Below are 18,591 nucleotides of genomic sequence, written 5' to 3'. Positions count from 1 at the left end.
CATATGAGCTTCAAGCCTCATTTCTTGAGATCTCCGTCTACGATTAGGATGAGTGGTTCAGTGCCTCCACTTGCCAAAACATCACCAGTGACATCCCTTTGCGTGACATTTAAAATCAAAATTTCAAGTCTTTGCATGGAGTGACTTCATTCTAAAAAGAGAGCACAACTCTTCAGAAGGCTAGTTAGGATGCTGGAAATATGCAGATTTTACCCCAAGATTTTGTTTCTCCAACACTGAATTTTATTCCTGAGAACTACAGTAAATTTCAGTTTATGAAAAAAGAGTGGTGAGTTCATCCAAGGAATGTATCTCAAACCTCATCCTTGCCCCACTCTTCATAACCTGAATGTCTCCCCTCTGCTCCATCTCATCTTCAAACCCCCTTGTTACACATGCAGAACGCTGACCCCATGCTCCAAGGTATGTTTTAGCTATTTTATTGAACTTTGTGTATGAAATAACAGTTTTAAGTTCTAATGAAAAACATTAAAAAAATAAATTCAACATCAGGTAAAAAAGTCACACAACCAAAAAAAAATCACTCATGTTTACTGGTAACTGAACACAAGACCCATGGTGCAGTGGAGATCACCAGGACAACAAGATGCATCGGCTTGTTTTAGCATCAGAACAGTATCAACAGAACAAGTTGAAACAAGTGAAACACAGTTCACTGGCCAAACCAAAATAAAAAAGAAATCAGAGCAACAAGACTGCACTTTATGTCTCCAGTCAAAAATTGCATTGTTTCTGTGGCACCTGATCACTCCTTGCAGAGAAGACTGCTTGGTTTTTCAGTCTGATGCACTGAATTTCACAAGGCAATATTTCACTGTTCAAATATATCCATGTGTGGTCCTGCTGAGACAGTCATGGAGACCTTTCAGTACCACCCAAATCACTCACAGCCCAGTGACAAGCACACAGACAAGGGAAAGCAAAGTCAAAATTATATCCAGCCATCTCAGTCACAGGAAGAAACCATGAAAATAAATTGCATAGTAAATGATGGGAAATTAATAAATGAGGACCTCCTCCTGTGTTGGAGTCAGGCTGCAGTCGGTCAGGCTGCAGCAGCCCTCTCCTGCAATGTTTTTGGGACTTCCTTGAAAGGTCCTAAATTCAGCCATGGGAATACTCCACCCTCAACAATAAAGGCAACTTTCTTCCTAACACGTCATTTTAGGTGCACACAGATTAAGTTTTTAGGCACTGCTTTACTGGCACTGCAAGGCCTGAATAACTTGAATGGTCAAGTCCCCCTCCCCATACACTAATGGCAGCAAGAGGGGCATGGCAGCAAACACATCATTTTGCTCTAAAACCACCCCATTTCAAGTACTGGTCTGCGATTTCCTGGCATTGCTACTTCTCTTAATATAATTCATTGTGCATGTCCAGATATTTCAATGACTTTCCTGATGCCAGGTACGGTGTTCTTCTCCAAAATCGCCCTCAGAAATTGTAGGATCCATCTGAAACAGTATCAGTGGCCTGGCTTCAGAGTAGTCAGAGAAAATGGGTATGGAAACATACTGGGGACAGCAGCATCTCAGGCCATGTATTTTGAAGATGCACTGATGATGTCATCTTGGAGAGGGCAGAAAAGTGTGAAAAAGAAAGGCAATTTACCTGTATCAAAGGCTGGCAGACAAAAACACCAGGATTACAGAGCTTTGCAATTTAAAGGGGCCACTGCATGGCTTTAATCTCAGCTCAAGGGATAACCTTCTAGAGAAGTCTTTGTAACAAAAAGAAAAGCAATAGAGTGGGGAGCACACTGTCTCCCAGAGCTTTTTAGGAGAGAAAAACTGTCCCATGAATTCCCTAATTTTAAAATATTTCAGTAGTGGTAGCAGCACGTGAACATCTGTTTCAGAGAACATCCGCGTGTGTTTAATTACAACCATCTGCACACAGAGGCTGATTTTTGAGGGTTCTCACCAGCACTTGTGGAGAGAGGCTGGAGGCCAGGCCAGTACTGCAGAAATCCTGACTTTTTCCCCAAATCTAGGGGAGCAAGCAGAACAACCTCACAGCACTGTGTGCATCATTTCTGAAAGCCCTCTCCAGCCATGCTGCTGAGCCCCATTCCATCCACTGTGTCCCTGAGTGTTCATGAGCACCCTTGTAGCAATTGAGACACCTTGTGAAATCTTTTGCTTTCTAATTTTGCCTGTTTCTTACAACATCCCTTGGCTGGTGTGCATGAACATCATCCTAGTGGCTTTATGCAACCCTACTGCCTCAAGTACCACCCTGTCCCCTTGGGAGTTTGACAGAGCCCTCCAGTGCCACTTAGAGCGTCCTACTGGCTTTCCTTGCAAATCTTCCAGGTTGGGCCCCACAGCAAAACTCTTGTTCACTTTAATAACAGCCCGAAAGGGAGAAGGGATGGTGGGCAGCATTTGCTGCAGACAGCAGCAGGAACGTATACATGTTCAGTGTCTCAAGAGCACGTACAATGCATGAGTTCTCATCATCTGAACATAGCTTTGAAGGGCCATGAATAAAGATGAGCAGCCTGCAGTAGGATGATTATGCGAATAAATATATGCTACTTTTTTTGGATTTTATCTTGCTGTCAGCCATCATTAAATCAGTTTTTTTTTTTTTTAATTGACTGGATATATTTTTTATTTGTCTTCCCTTGCCAAAGTCAGATCTTTCTCCCCACCCCCTTCCAAAATGGCATTTCAACATGGCTCTCCTGACATGATGGTTATCTTTAAAACACAAAAGACTATATTCAGAGTCGTGGCAACACAGATAATATACTGGACCAACAGTTGAAGTCTATAAAACTCGCAGTTACTTTGATAAAGCACATTAACAATTAGCTGGTTCAGCAACCAAGCAAAAGAAATCCAACAGCATGGAGCACACGTTTGCCAAATGGTGGTTTCATTCCCAGAGCCACTATGTACAATATCAAGAACAGGCTGAAATTAGGCAAATTTCCATCACTTTGAGATGTCTGTTGGGCAGGTTTGGGGCTGCATGGAAGAAGCAGAGTGGCCAGAACCCGTGGGGCATCTCTGCTTTAGGAGCTCTGGCTCAAACCTGACCCATAAAAGGCTCTGCTCTTCCCTTCACTTTGTTCTTCAAAGCACACATTTCAAACCATAACGGGGAGACGCTTTAACACAGTGGCTATTGAAACTGGAAAAGGTATTACACACACACATATGCCGTAAAAAAACTCTCTGTAACACCAGTGAAAAATAAAAATAACTTTTGTACTGATACATTCTATCCCCCCTCTTAAGGGCTACTATTTCATGTTCCAAAAGAAACTAAATTTAACACCTTTGGGACAAGGACTTCCCAAGAGCCGGGGCTGTGATGCAGTCCAGAAAATCAACTCTCCTCCTGCCAATGTGTGATCTTGTCTGGTGCTGGTGCCCTGCAGGTGACACAGACTGCCTGCTGAGGGATGCTGGATCTGACCTCCATGAGCACTTGGGGCTATTTGCAGTCCAAACCCACCAGCATGGCAGAAAGGTGCTTGCACCTCAATATATTTTCAGAAATTGTCAAAGTTTTTGTTCAATCTCCTTTGCAGCCTCAGGAGCAGGCTGCAAATGTCTTGTGCTGCAGAGGAAACTGCAAACAAATATTTTTTGCAGCTATTTAGCAGTTTGGGATGTGACATCATCCCAAAGAGTCCAGGTCCATCTCCCCTGAGCCTGCTGGCGGCTCCATCCTCTGCAGCGGGGAAGAGAGCACTGCTAGGTTGTTTGGGGCTCACAGTGAAGAAAGTGGGCTCATCCCCCAGACACTGGACACATGTTTGTGGTCCAAGCATTAATTTTGGTACTGGGGAACTGCAGCACAAACCAGCCTGGGGAGAGGACACAGTTGCCCTTTACAGGACACGAGAATGGATGCCTGGGATACCTGGGAAATTGGGTTGTTACCTGTGCCAGGTTGAGTTACAGTTAGCCATGAGGTGACAAAGCCTGCAAGCCCATCCTCAGAGCATCCATGCTGTGGTTATCACCAGATCCCCAGGGATTTGCTGGCAGAGCAATGTATGGGGTTGGGGCAGAGGGGATGCCTCTCGCAGCCACCTTGGGCTGGCCTTCAGGCAGGACGTGGCCAACAGTGAGGATAATGAGAGCCACTGCTCCAATTAGCTTTAATTTGAGCTTTTTTGGATTTCACACCTCAGAGAGCTCCACTGCCATAGTTCCCTGGCACCCCCAGCTCATCTCGTGGGCTCAGGGACCTGCTCCTGGGCTTCTGGCAGCAACCTTGGCCCTCAACCCACCTTCCTCTGCTCCCATTGCTGCTGAAGCCACCGTGGAGCCTGGTACCAGCAGCACCACACCCACACCCTTCCCAATGCATCCACAGCTACAGGGTTCCTACCACACTGGAAATAAATGCAAACAAGCCCAAGAAACCCTGTCCCACTGAGGGCCAGATGAACTCTTGCTCTTAGTTCCCCAAGGTAACCAATGTAGCTTTGAGTAACACTGCTGTTTTTTCACTTTTTTTCTTTGCTTACCATCCCAGCCCATTTTCCCTGTCCTGCACCTGTGCAGAGCTTCAGTGACTTTTGTTTTGGGAAGCCAAGGAATTGCTTCTGTAGCTCCACCACCACCATAGGTGCACGGGCACAGGAGGAATTCAAGCCCAAAAACGAGCCGTGGTTTGTTGTTGCTATTTTTTTTTTGTTTTGTTTTTAAATGAATAAATAAACATGACCTCACCAAAGTCAACATGTCCTTCTGAGAACCACATCAACTCCCCACAGTGGAGGGAATTTCTCAATTCTAATTTTGGTTGAAGTTTGCATGCAGGGCTTAGCCAGAAATGAGGACGACGTCTGCTGCTGAAGTACAGACAAGTCCAGAGCTTTCCCAGTTCTAGAGGACAGCTCAGAAGCCTACCTGGGCTTTGTTTGTCTTCAAAGCTCTGCTGCAAGAAGACATGGTGCAGACAGATGGTTGCTTTGCCATGGGTGTTCCCCTGAGCTTTCCCCCTTCAGAGCCTTTCTTCCAGGTAGATGTTTATTTTTAAAAGCATCCTCACTTGGGCTGTGACTCAGAGCATCCCACACATCTCCCGTGGATATTTCCTGTCCACGCCCAGGGTCTTGTTTGAAATGTGGGTGAACAGCTCAGCTCCCAGCATGTTGGTGGATGCAGCCCAGGAAAGCCAGGTTTTGCTGTCACCCTCCATGATGGACTCAAGAGTCTACTTCACGCAAGCTCCCATTTGGGCTCCCATTGCCTCCCCTTGTGCATCTTCTGCTTCAGAATCAGCCAGTTCATTTCACTTGGGCCAGCCCTGATGAGTGACTTGCTTTTGCAACAGCTACAAGAACCTCTTTCTCCTCCCTGCAGAGGTATTGTAGTGCAGGTGCAGAGGTTCTTGTGCCCAGCTCAATCCCACCAACATTAGTTTCACGCAGATATCCAACTTTCTGCAAGTATTGCCTTGCTTCTGCAACGGAGCATGCGCTGGGCATGTTTTAGCCTCAAAGCTGGGATGGCAGCAGGGTGCAGATGGAGCTGGGGAGGTGGATGAAGTGAGAGCCAGAAGCAAGAGAGAGCATCTACCCCTTTGCTGCTTGCATTGTACCTCTGCAGACCATTTATCCTTTTGAATCAGGCTGATGCTTACCCATACTGTCCTAGGAAATGCACTGAGGTTATAAACTGCCCGGTTTTGACAGCTTCACAGTGGACAGCCCACAGGGGAAGCCAGCAGAGCAAAAAAACACCAGTGTGCAAAATAAACCAGTGATGGGCAGAGCAGTGATGCATTTCCCTTTTATTACAGTATTAGGAATAAAATACTATAATATTAACTTGGGACCAAAGTACTGTGTAGGAGCAGAGACAGGTACATGAGCTCTCATGAAATGAAGTAGGGCATGACAACTCAGGATTGGGTTTTTCAGCTATTCCAGCCCTGGAAAACTGTCATTTCTTCTTTTTTTTTTTTTTTTTTTTTTTTTTTTTTTTTTTTTTTTCCACAATGTTTCTGAAAGCAAGGCACAACTTGTGGACTGGCTGACATGATTTTCCTCAGTGTTGGTAGAGATGGGATTTTCCTGGTGCATTATGAGGACTTGAAGTAAATCACAGCTTTGGTGTGGCACATTCCTACTTATAAAGAATGTATACAGGAAAGCCAGAAAATAGAACTTATTCACTTCCCACTGCTGAAAAAAGCCTGTGTCATTGGAAAGAGAACACTGTGAGCAACTGAATTTTCCCCATTTCCCTCCCATCCCAAGCAAAATATTTGGACTGCTTATTAGCAGCTCTGCTTAACATTTCCTTTCTGGTTACTTAACCTTTCTTTTTTTTTTTCTTTTTTTTTTTTTTTTTATATATATATTAATGAAATAATGTCCAAATGATTTCCACCTCCCCTCTGCCTTTTTTCTTGATTTGTTCAGTTTCATCATATTGCACATGATCTGAAAATAATCTTCCAGCTGAAAAGATGATCCCTGGTACATAATGCACTTGTGTTAGAAGACACAGATAGCATAGCAAATGTTTAACATGTTGGAGTGCAGGAGGACGGACCTTCCATCTGTCGAGGTTGGGATGTGTGTGATTTCCTTTGAGGTGTTTTATTCTTCAACACAGTCCTGAAGCTCTTAAATTCGAAGCTTCTGTTATCTGTTGGGCAGATCAAACAACAGTTTTTACGCACAGCCTGGCTTTGAAAACAAGCAACACATTGTTATTTTTTCAAGGCAAAGTGGAATAGATCTTGCACATTGGTCCCCTTGGATAACTTTACATCCTCATTCCTCACAAATGAAAAGTGAAAATTTGCTAATTAAAATTGCTTAACAGACTAAATACAACACAGTCTAAAGAGAGCTAAATCTAGAAAAAGAATCATTAAACATATTTCATTTATTAACTCTTATCTCACATTAATGACAAGTTCCAAATCCAATCCAGAATAATTAGCATGAAGTGGGTTTTCCTTATCACGTTTTTATCTTAATCAAGCTGGGTTTGTGAAGACTTGATATGATTTACATGGTATTAAGCAACTGCTCATAAATCTGATGCAGATTTCCTGAGATCAGCAAAGGGAGTGCAAGAGCAGGGGCTGATCTCACTCCCAAACTACAGGCTGAGCCCTCCAAGATCCAGCCTGACATAAAATCTTTAGTCCACTGCTTTCATCACTCTCATCTTCTGAAAATTTGTCCTCTGCTTTCAGTCCATAACCCAGCAATGGGAGCATCACTCTGCCCGCCCATGGATGGGACACAGCTCCATTTTTACAGGGTGCTGCAGGTTCACAGGCATTACACACCGAATGCGTCCTGAATTCTACCTCCTTCAAGGTGATATTTCAAGTGGGAATTAGTAAAGTTTCCTATAGAGAGGTTCATTAACTATATTAAAACCAGCGTGTGGTGTGCACTAATAAGACGAGCACTACCACCAAATCAGATTACGTGAGCCAGGTGCTTTGTTAGCAGCTGGTGATGAGACAGCCATGGGAAGGATCTGTGTTAATGGGTCAGAGCCGAGTGCTAACGAACCCAGACCCAGTGGTCCCAGCTCAGCCACCAAGCCCTTCCCCAAAAGGAGCCTGCTTTCCCTCAGGGGAGACACAGGCTGGAGACAGCAAGCTGGCAAGGTAGGACAGAATCCAAGCTCTTTGGATGCTGTGGGTGATGAGAGCAGGGAGAGGAAAGGGGGAGGTGGGATTTTCCACAGGAAGCAAATATGCCTTGCAAAGCAGCATGGTATTTGGGGAAATATGCTCGCAGCAGGGCTTAGAGCTCCTTGTAAGGGTCTCAGGGCATGCAGCTGCCCAAGCACCCGCTTATCCTGCTGTGCCAGAAAGGCAAATCATGTGCTGAACATGAACTGGGGCTTGGGGTTTAAAGGGGGGGGGTTACATCCTGCCCCCACCTGCCAGCAGGGAAGCACTCCTACTTTCCTCAGGATCTGTGGTAACACCACTGGGATCCCCCAGCATGGCTGGAGGGTTACACAAATGCAACCCAAATGAAGCCTTACTCTGAGTGCTCAGCCAGAACGGCCGCAGCTTGGGCAATGCCCTTCATTTGACGGAAGAGGGACAGCAGAGAGCGAGTTCTGCACACCCAGTACAAGGTGTACGAGGGCACGCTCCAGGCGCGTGCTCAGCCCCAGGGGCTACAGCACAGCAAAGCTTGCTGCTGCAGGAGCTGTCTCACCAGGCACTTCCTGAGTGCTGAGACACCTTGGCATGTAGTGAGATGAACCGGGATGGAGAGCAAGGGACACAAATGCAAGCAGAGCCCAGCTTTCTTGACCCAACCCAATCCAGCACTTTTGGGTACCCCAGTGTCTTTCCAGGATGTATCCCTGCCCTTGTAGACAGAAACCCCAAATCCTCAGCCTAAGGATAATGTTATTTCACCAAATTCAGCTAGAAGAGTAGCGGGAGTGAGAAGTCAGAAGCATTCATTAGATGGTGGTGCTCTGATTCCTGAAGGGATGCAGATGTATTCCCAGCATACAGGGGTGATGAAATCCTCCCCACTTCCACAGAAACAGAGGATATTAAACAGCAGCCATGGAAACTAGATGTTTTTCAAAAGGTGAAGCCAAATAACTTGTATCCAAGAGGTTGGAGCTGGTGAAGCAGCTCGCAAGACTGTGCATTGAGCATTTCTTGAGTCCTGGACCTGGAGGAAATCCAGGACTGGAAAATAGCTCCTGTTGGGCCAACTTTTTAAAGGATAAACAAAGTGACCTGCAAAAGGATGGGTCTGTCTCTCTTCCTCTGATCCCAAATAACATGCTGGAATGGCTGAGGCTTTGAATACAGAATTAAAGTGCAGGATGTAATTGATAACAATTAATGCAGGTTTGGGGAAAACAGATCTAATCACATTAACTTGATAGCTCTTCTTACTGAGCTCCAAGAATGGCTGATAAAGGTAAGTGCTATCATAATATTTTTCTGTAAGGGAGATGCATTACATCTTGGTTAAGAAAATGAAGCAATAAAGTCAATTTGCAGGACACTTCGCAAAGCCGATGAACCCAAGCTGCAATAACTTTTGCTTCTCCTTGTGTATGCTTTGCTTTCCCTGATCAGCACATTTTGCAGCCAGAATGAGAGAGACATTGCTGAAAGGTTTGGTCACTTTGAGTCAGTCCCAGGAGATGAACATCCAAGTCTGAATTTACAGTACACAGGTTCATGTTTAACCCAAAGTCCTGGGTTACACATTTTTGTCCTGCTGTGACAGCCCAAGGTCCAAATCATTACTGAGTTGTTTAATGGATGCAGAGACCAGTAAGGAGAGAGAAGATAATTTTGACTACAAATGTACAGAGATTTTGGGAGAAATGGAGCATAAGGATGAAAATGCAAGTGCAAAGATGAAGAAACCAAAGGAAATGGGAAGGGGAGACATAGTGCAGAGCTGGTGTCCCTGGGAAGCATGGTAAAAAACTGGGCTTTGCTCCAGATGGGGGAAATCACCCCAGTTTATGAGTTTTGGGGGGTCTACATAGTCTGTAACCTTCAAGTAAGCTGAAAACCATAAAGTCTTTGGGTGATTTCTTACTTCTTGCTCTAAAACCGCCTCTTCCTTTCACATCACATTTCAATGCTGTATTTCCAAACATTAAGCAAAGTCACTCAGTGTCATTTTACAGGTAAGAGAAACTGAAGCCAGAGGACTTGACCTGCCCAAAAAAAACACCCAGCAGGCCAGGAGCAAACACAGCCCAGACCTCGCTCATACTTCAGGTCTGCACCACAGTGAAGCCTGGTTTCATGGACCAGCTGCAAAACTGCACAGCATCAACATCCACACTGCTGTGTACTAAGATCGTTTTTTTTCTACCACTTAGCCAAACAGCAAATACATTTTTTCTGAAATGCAAAAACGCTTTGTGAAGTGTGCGTTCATCCTTTCTGTGCTCCATTACAGCCTTTGGGTGCTCATGAGAGCAAGATCCTGAACAAAGGTGCTGCTACAGGAGCCCTGCTCTCCCCCTGGAACTGAGCCCTCAGTGCTGCTGCAGCTGATCAAACCATGACACAATGCAAAAGGATTTTCCATATCTATCCGCTATGGAAGAAGCAAGCAGAGCAGCTGGTGCTGGTCAGCATCAAAATAAAGCCAAATGCACTCTGCTTCCTTGACAGCCAGAGCAGAGATAGCCAGTGGCTGATGTAGTTGTGTGAGCCGCACATCCGAATCAAGTCTTCCCACACAGTATGTGTAAAGATGCTAAAAATGAAATGCAAAAAATGCAGAAGAGCAACAGACATGACAAAACATAGCTATACTCTGAAAAGCATCTGAATTACAAGTTGCAAGGAAATGAATCAGTACTGAACAAACCCAGCAACACATGCTGCCGTTTGCATCGCTTATCCAGGGGTCTTTCCATTTGCCAGCATGTCTGGGCAAAGATTATTGCTGTTATGAGCAGGTGAAGAGCAGCTATCAGGAAGTATTTTAGCTGCTCCCAACCACAGTGACAAGCTGAATGAGATAGGAGACAGGTTTTAATTTACTGGAGCATGTCCTGCTTCATAAGGAGAAAACTGATGGTGCCCTGCAGGGACGTTCATGCATGAAGGTTTCCCTGTCCTGCTACAGAGCACCCTCAGCACTGAATAGTCAGGCTTTGTGAGTAATAAGACATGGACAGATCCGTGAAGCTTGTGAGGTGCAAAAGCAGTGCCTTGTTCGTGGAGGGAAAAGTAAGCAGGGGGCTCACAGGGGATTTTCTCAGAGCATTTTTGGATGAGTTTTGCCAGCAGCAGGGATAACATGGCTCCATCTGAAAGAGCAGCATGGGACCCCGCACCCACCCTTTTTCCATATGGCGGATGGTTCTCATGAGCAAAAAATATGATTTGCTTTCTCCCAGTGACAAACAGCAGGAGCACAGACAGCAGCCCTGACGCCTTCCAAGCACAGAGCAGCAAACACGCGTCCTGTTAGGTGGGATGAATATCTCATTGACGGAGGCACCATTACTCATTTTCCTGCTCAGGAAGCCAAATGCAGAAGTAAAAGGTCTCGATTGTGTCCAGGGCTTGGTCACAGCAGAATCACGAGTGTACAGTGTAGGAGCTGGCTGCAGTGGGGCTGTTGTTGGAGCTGCTCTGCAGTGCTCTCCCAGGAGCAGATGTGCCCCACACTGTGCAATGGCTCTGTTGTTCATCAGAGCTCCACACCAGTCCTATTTGTGCCCTAAGAAAGCCCTAAATCACCACTCCTACAAAATATTCCAACGCTCCCCTCCCACCCCCTATGAAGGAGCAGTTCCCTGCACCAGGGAACATCCGCACCCAGATGTGCCCATCAGCTGGGTAATGGCTGCGGCCCCAACCGTGTGGTTCTCAAGGCAAATGTCCTATTGCAGACACGCATCACTCCAGACCTCGCCACCCAACGTCTGGTTCCTCATGCTGGTGAGGGCTCAGGCCACCCTGCACCCACGGGGCTGCCAGCCTGCAGCTGTGTCAGTGCAGCCCCTGCTATGCAAACAGCGCTAGGGGTGCTGCTAAGTGCAGCACAGCAACAGCCTGTCCTGAGCACATGCCTCAGCTACATAGCACCACCCAAAGACATGCCCCAGAGAGCCAAGCAACCTGTTCAGGCTATGGGTGTGAACCCACAACAGAGAAGGGTGCAGAACAGTACCAGCTCCATGGCAGTGAAAGAATTTATAGGACATTGCCCTACCCATGGCATCCTATTATGTGCAGAAAAACCCTATTTGCCTGCGCCCACTTGATTGCCTTGGCACAAGGATGCAGGTGTGTACCACAGACTGAACATTCCTTACCAGTACACACAGTGCATGAGATTGAAGGGTAGAATGCTTTGTGGTTAAATCCTATATGCCTGTTTTCACTTCCAGGTTTGCAGCCTGCCCAGAGATCACTTGTTAAAGCATTGAAATAGGGAAGAAGGCAGTGCCTTGCATCAGGCTGGGATGGGAGCCTCCATGCACTCTTACACAGATATGCATATTTTAAAAGCTTGGCAGAAAGAGGGCTCCAAACTACACAATTAAACAGATTTCATGCAGAATGCTATCCACAAGCACAAACTGCCACAAGAGACCTTGCCCTGCTCTGCCAGGAGTGACCCCTTGGCAGCAGATGAGCTCCTGATGATTCCTTTCCTTCTGCTGGGGAAGCTGCTGGTCTGCCCTTCATCTCTGCTAAACAGTCCATAAACTGGTGATGACAAAGAAAAAACAGTTTCTTTTGTCCCTTTTGTCAAGTAATGGAGCAGCAACAATTGCCTGGAAAGAAATCAGGCCCTCCTGGAGCAGAGATATCCCCCAGATCTCCTATGTGTCCACACCTGGGCGGGACAGATCCTGTCTTGTCTCCACTAGTACCTGGAGAGCATCTATTGGGCTGGAGAGCAACAGAACCCTTTTAGAAGAATGTAGGCCTGAAAACACACAAAAAAGGTGTAAATAAGCAGGAGAAAAAAAGTGAGAACACCAAAGCACCAAGCAGAAGGGCCAGGCAAGGGGTTGCTGCATGTTCCCTGTGTTCCCCTGAAACAAAGGCAATGCTGACCCTGTTCCGGGGAGGCATCCAGGACCAAAAAGCATCTGGGGAGGCAGGGACCCTAAAAGTCAGCCAGGAGCCCTGGACAATGACTTTTCTCCACTCAAGGCAGCAAGCTGTGCCATCCAAGCCCTGTGTCTTGCCTTGGGCATGCTCGGTGTCCAGATAAATTAGTTTCTTCGCAGCTTGCAAAGACTGGGGTTTAATGTTGATTCACAGGTAGTGGTTAAAACAGTCCTAAAACTGAAGAGGAGGCACATTGCAAGACAGCACAGGAAGCCCAATAACCAGCTGGCTATGAAGGGAGCAGTCTCGCAGCACTCCTTCCAATTCCTGCCATGACATGCTCAGCAGCCACTTTCAGAGGAGCGTCAGACCATGCAACAGCACAAAGTGTTTCTCTCACCGTACGTTACCCAGCGAGACACTGACAGCACAGAGGGAAGAAGCAGACAGAAATGGGGCAGAGTATAGCAGGGATATCCCTGTTTTTCTGCTTGCTACTACATCTCCAATTTCTGTGTATATCTTAAAGATGGAGCAGCAGTGCTTTGATGTTTTTCAGCAATGCCATTCTGTGCTTTAACAACTACAGTGGATGAAGTGGCTTCCTTACCATCTCCCTGATACTGTATCTCTAACTGACAATACAATCCGTTTTCAGCCATTCTGCCTCCACAAAATAAGGCGGGGATTAGACAGGAAAGCAAACGAACAACCAGCAAAGTTTCTGCTTATTTTAGATTGCATTGAAACTGAAAATTGTATGCTGCCAGTTCCAGGCAAACATGTGGTTTCTGTGCAGCTGCCACAGCGAAAATGCAGAAGCAAAACTCATCGGTGAGCTCTCCCAAGGGGGAGTGCTTCCACTGCTTTTAAACTCAAATCCTCCTTTTAGGAACAGGCATGTGGAAAGGCTTTAATAACAATAAGTGAGAGTTTATAGCAAGAAGCGACATCTCAGCCTGCCAGCAGTCTGGGGAAAAGGTGCTTGGGGGTACTCCAGAAAGCCCCGTGTTCATCAGTGCTCCCTGGGAAGCTGTCAGGATGAAGGATGCCAGGACTGTCACCTCCTGCAATGCTGTGGAGCATCCCCCTAATAAAGATGGTTTGAGCAGATCCTCAGCTAGAGAAAACTACCACAGTTCCAATAAAGCTGTCACATACCATTAGCTAAGAAGCTGCTTTGATGTTTTCCTTGGTTATTAACGTTTTATTAACTGGTGAGGACACTGGGGCTAAGGAAGAGTGTTACATGTATATGTTACAAACTGTCCTGACCCTTTTAACATAAAGTCCCAGCTAAACTCCAATTTTGATGTGGCCAGTCTCTCTCAGAACAAATCCCCCTTTCCGTACCTTAGGAAAGTGCACAATTTGCACAGGTTGGGGTCAAATTGTTCTTTATTGAAGGAGGCATTTCCTGGCATTCCCGTGCACTTCACCACCTGCAAGGAGTCTCTTTGCTCTCATCCCAAAAGCCAGTGAAATTGAGCACAAGCTGGGGACCAGGTGCTTAAAGCCACTCCAGGCCCTATGACCTGCCAGCCCCATAAGCTTGCTTCTACCACAGGGACCAGCCTGAAACACCAAAATTCGGCAAATAACTCCTTTTTATACAGAATTGAAGAAATCCCACTTTACAAACGCAGCACAGCTTTCCTTCAGTGCCTGCCTACCTAGAACTCACTGTGCAGCACTAAAAAGCAAAGTGGAAAGCAAATATAATCAGAGGAGCCATAGGATGGTATTCCATTTACCTGACATGCACAAAAATACATGAAGGCAACGGGGGGAGCTGGAAAACAAAACGAAGGAGTGGAAAACATGAGGTTTGTTCCCAAAAGCAATGTTATCTTACAATGCAAAAAATCTCTACCCCGTGCAAAGCTCACCTGATCCCATCAGATGTCCTTTGGCCCCTGGTGTACACGGAATGATGAAGGAGGCACGCTTTCCCTGGAGGGGTTTAGGTTACTTTTCAATCCTGCTCTTAACAGATCTGCATTTGTCCCCCTTGTTTCCAAAGTCTGCCACACTTTCCCAGCTGAGTTTTCCTGGTGGCTGCTCGGGGCCATTCTTGCCCTTGGAGGATGCTTTGGGGGAGCTTCAGGGTTTCATGTGGCATGGGGCAAGCACGGTTCTTGGTGGTGTAGCGCCACTGCTGCTATGTCCAAGCGGCTGCTCATGTCTGCAGGACGAGGCTTGGCTCCCAGATTTCACTGCCAAGGTGTGAACTCTTCTGGGAGGAAGAGGGGAGTTTTGGGGTGTGCTTATTGCCTACAGGTGGGTGTTTGGTTCATGGGGACACAGTGCAGAAGGGGGTGCAGCGACAGGATGGGGATGCAGGAATGGGTGCCCTGCGAGTTGCAGAGACACAGTGTCCTGCGGAATGGCAGGGCTGGAACCATCTGGAAAGGTTTTTGCAGGAACGACAAGGACCGAGGGGGATGGGAGAAAGGATGCCATGACAACCTTTTGGGGTTTCCCAGGAAACTAGGGTAGCCATGGCAACTGTATCACTCCAGTCCAAATTAGTGACTTCCGTTGGAAGGCGTGTTCACCACTCTAATCTTCTTGCGATAAGCAGCTGTATCTCTCCTAAATGCATTGCAAAAAGGTGGAAATATCCCTTTTTGTCCAGCTTGGTGGGTCTGAGGCTGCATGGCCACAGCAAGGAGCCCATCGCAGAGCTGGCATCTCCTGGTCCTCGCCGGCATCACTCCCTGCATACCATAACCATTCAATTTTGCCTTTTGCCTTCCCCCAGAGCACACAGACCCGCTGTGCGGCCACAGATTTTATGCTGGATGGAATAATGCCATAGTGCTGCAGGGGAAGGGAATTAAGAATAGAAAATTAGTGTTTTGGTTTTTTTGTTTTGTTTTGTCTTTAAGTCAGAACTGATTGCACTTGGTCTCTGACCAGATTAGAATTTCATAAATGATCTAGTGGGAGAGAAAAGGCAATCTGTGATGTGCCCGTAACGGCACACCACATGTTTCAATATTAAGCACCATTTAACAATGTGGTAACAGAGACTCTCTGCAAAATTAAATGGTTTTTTCCTCCCAGCCCCCTTATAGTGTGCTCTGCAACATGTTTTCCTCGTCTCCCCACCCAATCCAGGGCTGCTAATCCAACAAGTGAGCTTATGTGATGGAAGGGAAATCGGCTCCATGCTGCCTGTAGGGAAGGGGGGGGAGAAATCAGGAGCAAAGCAAGATGTCCCCAAAAGCAAGAAAACAAAAGCAGCCCTGCAACACGTTGCAGAACAAACACCTGCTTCAGCGGTGAGAGTGTTTTGTCTTCTTCTTCCACCTCTTTAACTGTTAGCTGTCCTCTTCTCTTCAGAGCAATTTAAATCCCTTTAAGATCTTTAGAAAGGAAAGATCTAAAAAAATAAATGTATAAAAACAAGGGCATACACAGACTGACGATGGTGCATGTTCCACACAACACCAAGTACACAGTCACTTTGCATTTATTATTTTTTACCACATCCTCGGGTTTTGCTGCTGTTTTGTTTTTAAACATCCGTAAAGATCTTTTTGATATTCACACAGTTGGGATTGTTTGTGGTTGTGCAGTTCCCTGTCTTAAAGGCAGCCTGTTTGAATGCACTGTGGTTGATTCCCCCCTCTTCTATCACCATGTACTCGGACTTGCTGAGGGTGGAATTGCTCCGTGCCTTCCTCATCTCCTCGGTAGACGAGAGGTGCTGGCAGCTCCCAACATGCATGTACTGGGCTTGCTCCTCGCCTTCTGTCTCCCGGTGGTAGAAATAGTTGAAATTGGAGACTATCACGGGCACGGGCAGAGCAATGGTTAGCACCCCCGCGATGGCACACAGAGACCCCACAATCTTGCCCCCAATGGTGATGGGGTGCATGTCCCCATAGCCCACTGTGGTCATGGTCACCACCGCCCACCAGAAGGCATCAGGGATGCTACTGAAACCTGAACTGGGGTCATCAGCTTCTGCGAAGTAGACAGCACTGGAGAAGAGGATGACGCCGATGAAGAGGAAGAAAATGAGCAAGCCCAGCTCCCTCATGCTGGCTTTGAGGGTCTGCCCCAGGATCTGCAGCCCCTTGGAGTGTCGGGAGAGCTTGAAGATGCGGAAGACCCTGACCAGACGGATGACTCGGAGGATGGCCAGGGACATGGCTTGCTGGCCATTGCCTTGCCTCTCTGCCAGCTCAGTGCCCAGTGTGATGAAGTAGGGGATAATGGCCACAATGTCAATGATGTTCATGATGTTCTTGGAGAAGGTGGCCTTGCTGGGGCAGGCAAAGAAGCGGACCAGCAGCTCAAAGGAGAACCAGATGATGCACAAAGTCTCCACCACAAAGAAAGGGTCAGTGAAGGATGACACCATGGAAGTGGCCGAGGACGAGGAGTTGGTGAAAACATCAGGTGGGAGAGGGCCACCGCCTGTCCCAAAGGTCCCCCCAGTTCCCTCATAGTCGTGGTCATCCCTGAATTCAGGCAGGGTCTCCAAACAGAAGATGACGATGGAGATAAGGATGACCAGGACAGAGACGATGGCAATGCCTCGGGCTGGCCCAGAGCTCTCGGGATATTCAAAGAGCAGCCACACCTGACGCTGAAACTCCTTGTCTGGGAGTGGCCGCTGCTCCTCCCGAATGAAACCTTCATCCTCCCGGAACTTCTCCATGGCCTCCTCCCCTAGCTGGTAGAAGCGAATCTCCTCAGAGAAGATATCGATGGGGACGTTGACGGGCCGTCGGATGCGCCCACCTGACTGGTAGTAATAGAGGATGGCGTCGAAGCTGGGCCGGTTGCGGTCAAAAAAATACTCGTTGCGGAGGGGGTCGAAGTAGCGCATCCTCTTACGGGGGTCTCCCAGCAGCGTTTCAGGGAACTGCGCCAGTGTCTTGAGCTGGGTCTCGAAGCGCAGCCCGGAGATGTTGATCACCACCCGCTCGCAGCACTCGTGCTCCCCACTGCCCGCGGGGTGCCCGGTGGGGCCGGCGGCCGGAGGCAGAGGGTGGTCGTAGCGGTCCCCCACCAGCAAAGGGTGCGGATGTTGCGGCTCCTCCAGCAGGGGGTCTCCGCCGCCGCCCCCCCCCACCACGGTCATGCTGCCTTCCTCCGCCTCCTCGCCCTCTTCCTCCTCGTGGGGCCGGGGGCCGGCGGGGGGCGGCTGCTCGGTGTAGCCCAGGTTGTGGTGGCTGCTGCTCGGCGGCCGGCCGGCGGAAGAGGCAGCCGGAGAGTGGAGCAAGCTCCGGCGCTCGTCCATAAAGGTATGGGGCGGAAGGGGAAAGGGGGGGGCGGGAGGGAGAGGCGGCGGTCGGAGCCTCTTCTTCCTCCTCCTCCTCCTCCTCCAGGCAGAGGCAGAAGCAGCCGTCCCGCTCCTCCGGCGGCCGCCGCGGCTCTGAGCAGCCGAGGCTGCTCTCAAAAAATCCGCCCCCAGCCCTGGCACCGCCTCGCTCAGCCGCCAGAGCACCCCCCGGCCCTGCCCCGCAGACACCCCCCCGCCTCACTGCCCCCTCGGCCCGGGGAGCCCCTCGGGCACGGCTCGGGCATGGCCTGGAGGGAAGCGGCGCCTTGGCCGGGGGGCGCCGGGGGGCGTCGCGGGGCTGGGAGCGGGCGCGGAGCTGGCGCTGGCTGGAGGCGCATAGGGCAGAGAGCCCGGGGGGGGGGGGGGGGGGGAGGGAAAGGGGGAGTGCGAGTGCGTGTGTGTACGCGTGTGCAGGGGTGTGTGTGTGCAAAAGTACGTGTGCACATGTTTGCCTGTGCGTGTGCATGTATGTGTGTGGGTGTGCTTGCGTGTGTGCATGTTCACATGTTTGTACATGCACGTGTGCATGTGTGCACACAGGTATGTGTACGTGCATGTGTGAGCATGTGTGCACATGCATATGTGTGCATGCCTATCTGCATGCACATACTTGCATGTGTGCATGTGCATCCCCACAACAAAATCAACGGCAAAGTGAAGCTGAGCCACCTCGACAAAGGCAGTTTCACTCTGATCCCCGGTCTGCATTTCAGACTTTCCTGCAAGAGAGC

The 18,591-nt window shown here is 48.2% G+C and overlaps 1 protein-coding gene and 1 long non-coding RNA gene across 2 annotated transcripts; one reads left to right on the top strand and one right to left on the bottom strand.

Annotated features, from left to right (window-relative positions):
• Window positions 1–417: 417 nt before the first annotated feature.
• LOC137843999 (potassium voltage-gated channel subfamily A member 3-like) lies at window positions 418–18,209 on the bottom strand. Its single transcript, XM_068659867.1, has 2 exons — window positions 14,448–18,209; window positions 418–6,650 (listed from the first exon to the last, which is right to left on the bottom strand). Exon 1 carries the CDS (start codon window positions 17,816–17,818, stop codon window positions 16,082–16,084), a length of 1,737 nt encoding a protein of 578 aa, XP_068515968.1. The 5' UTR covers window positions 17,819–18,209; the 3' UTR covers window positions 418–6,650; window positions 14,448–16,081.
• Window positions 7,388–11,293, top strand: LOC137844000 (uncharacterized). The gene is made up of 2 exons (XR_011089767.1): window positions 7,388–7,635; window positions 9,657–11,293. It is a non-coding gene; the product is annotated as an uncharacterized lncRNA (long non-coding RNA).
• Window positions 18,210–18,591: the final 382 nt, after the last annotated feature.

Source organism: Anas acuta, chromosome 24, assembly GCF_963932015.1.
Source record: "Anas acuta chromosome 24, bAnaAcu1.1, whole genome shotgun sequence".
Taxonomy (NCBI): domain Eukaryota; kingdom Metazoa; phylum Chordata; class Aves; order Anseriformes; family Anatidae; genus Anas; species Anas acuta.
Note: the sequence above shows the minus strand (reverse complement) of the source record. Positions and strands in the feature narration are given on the sequence as shown.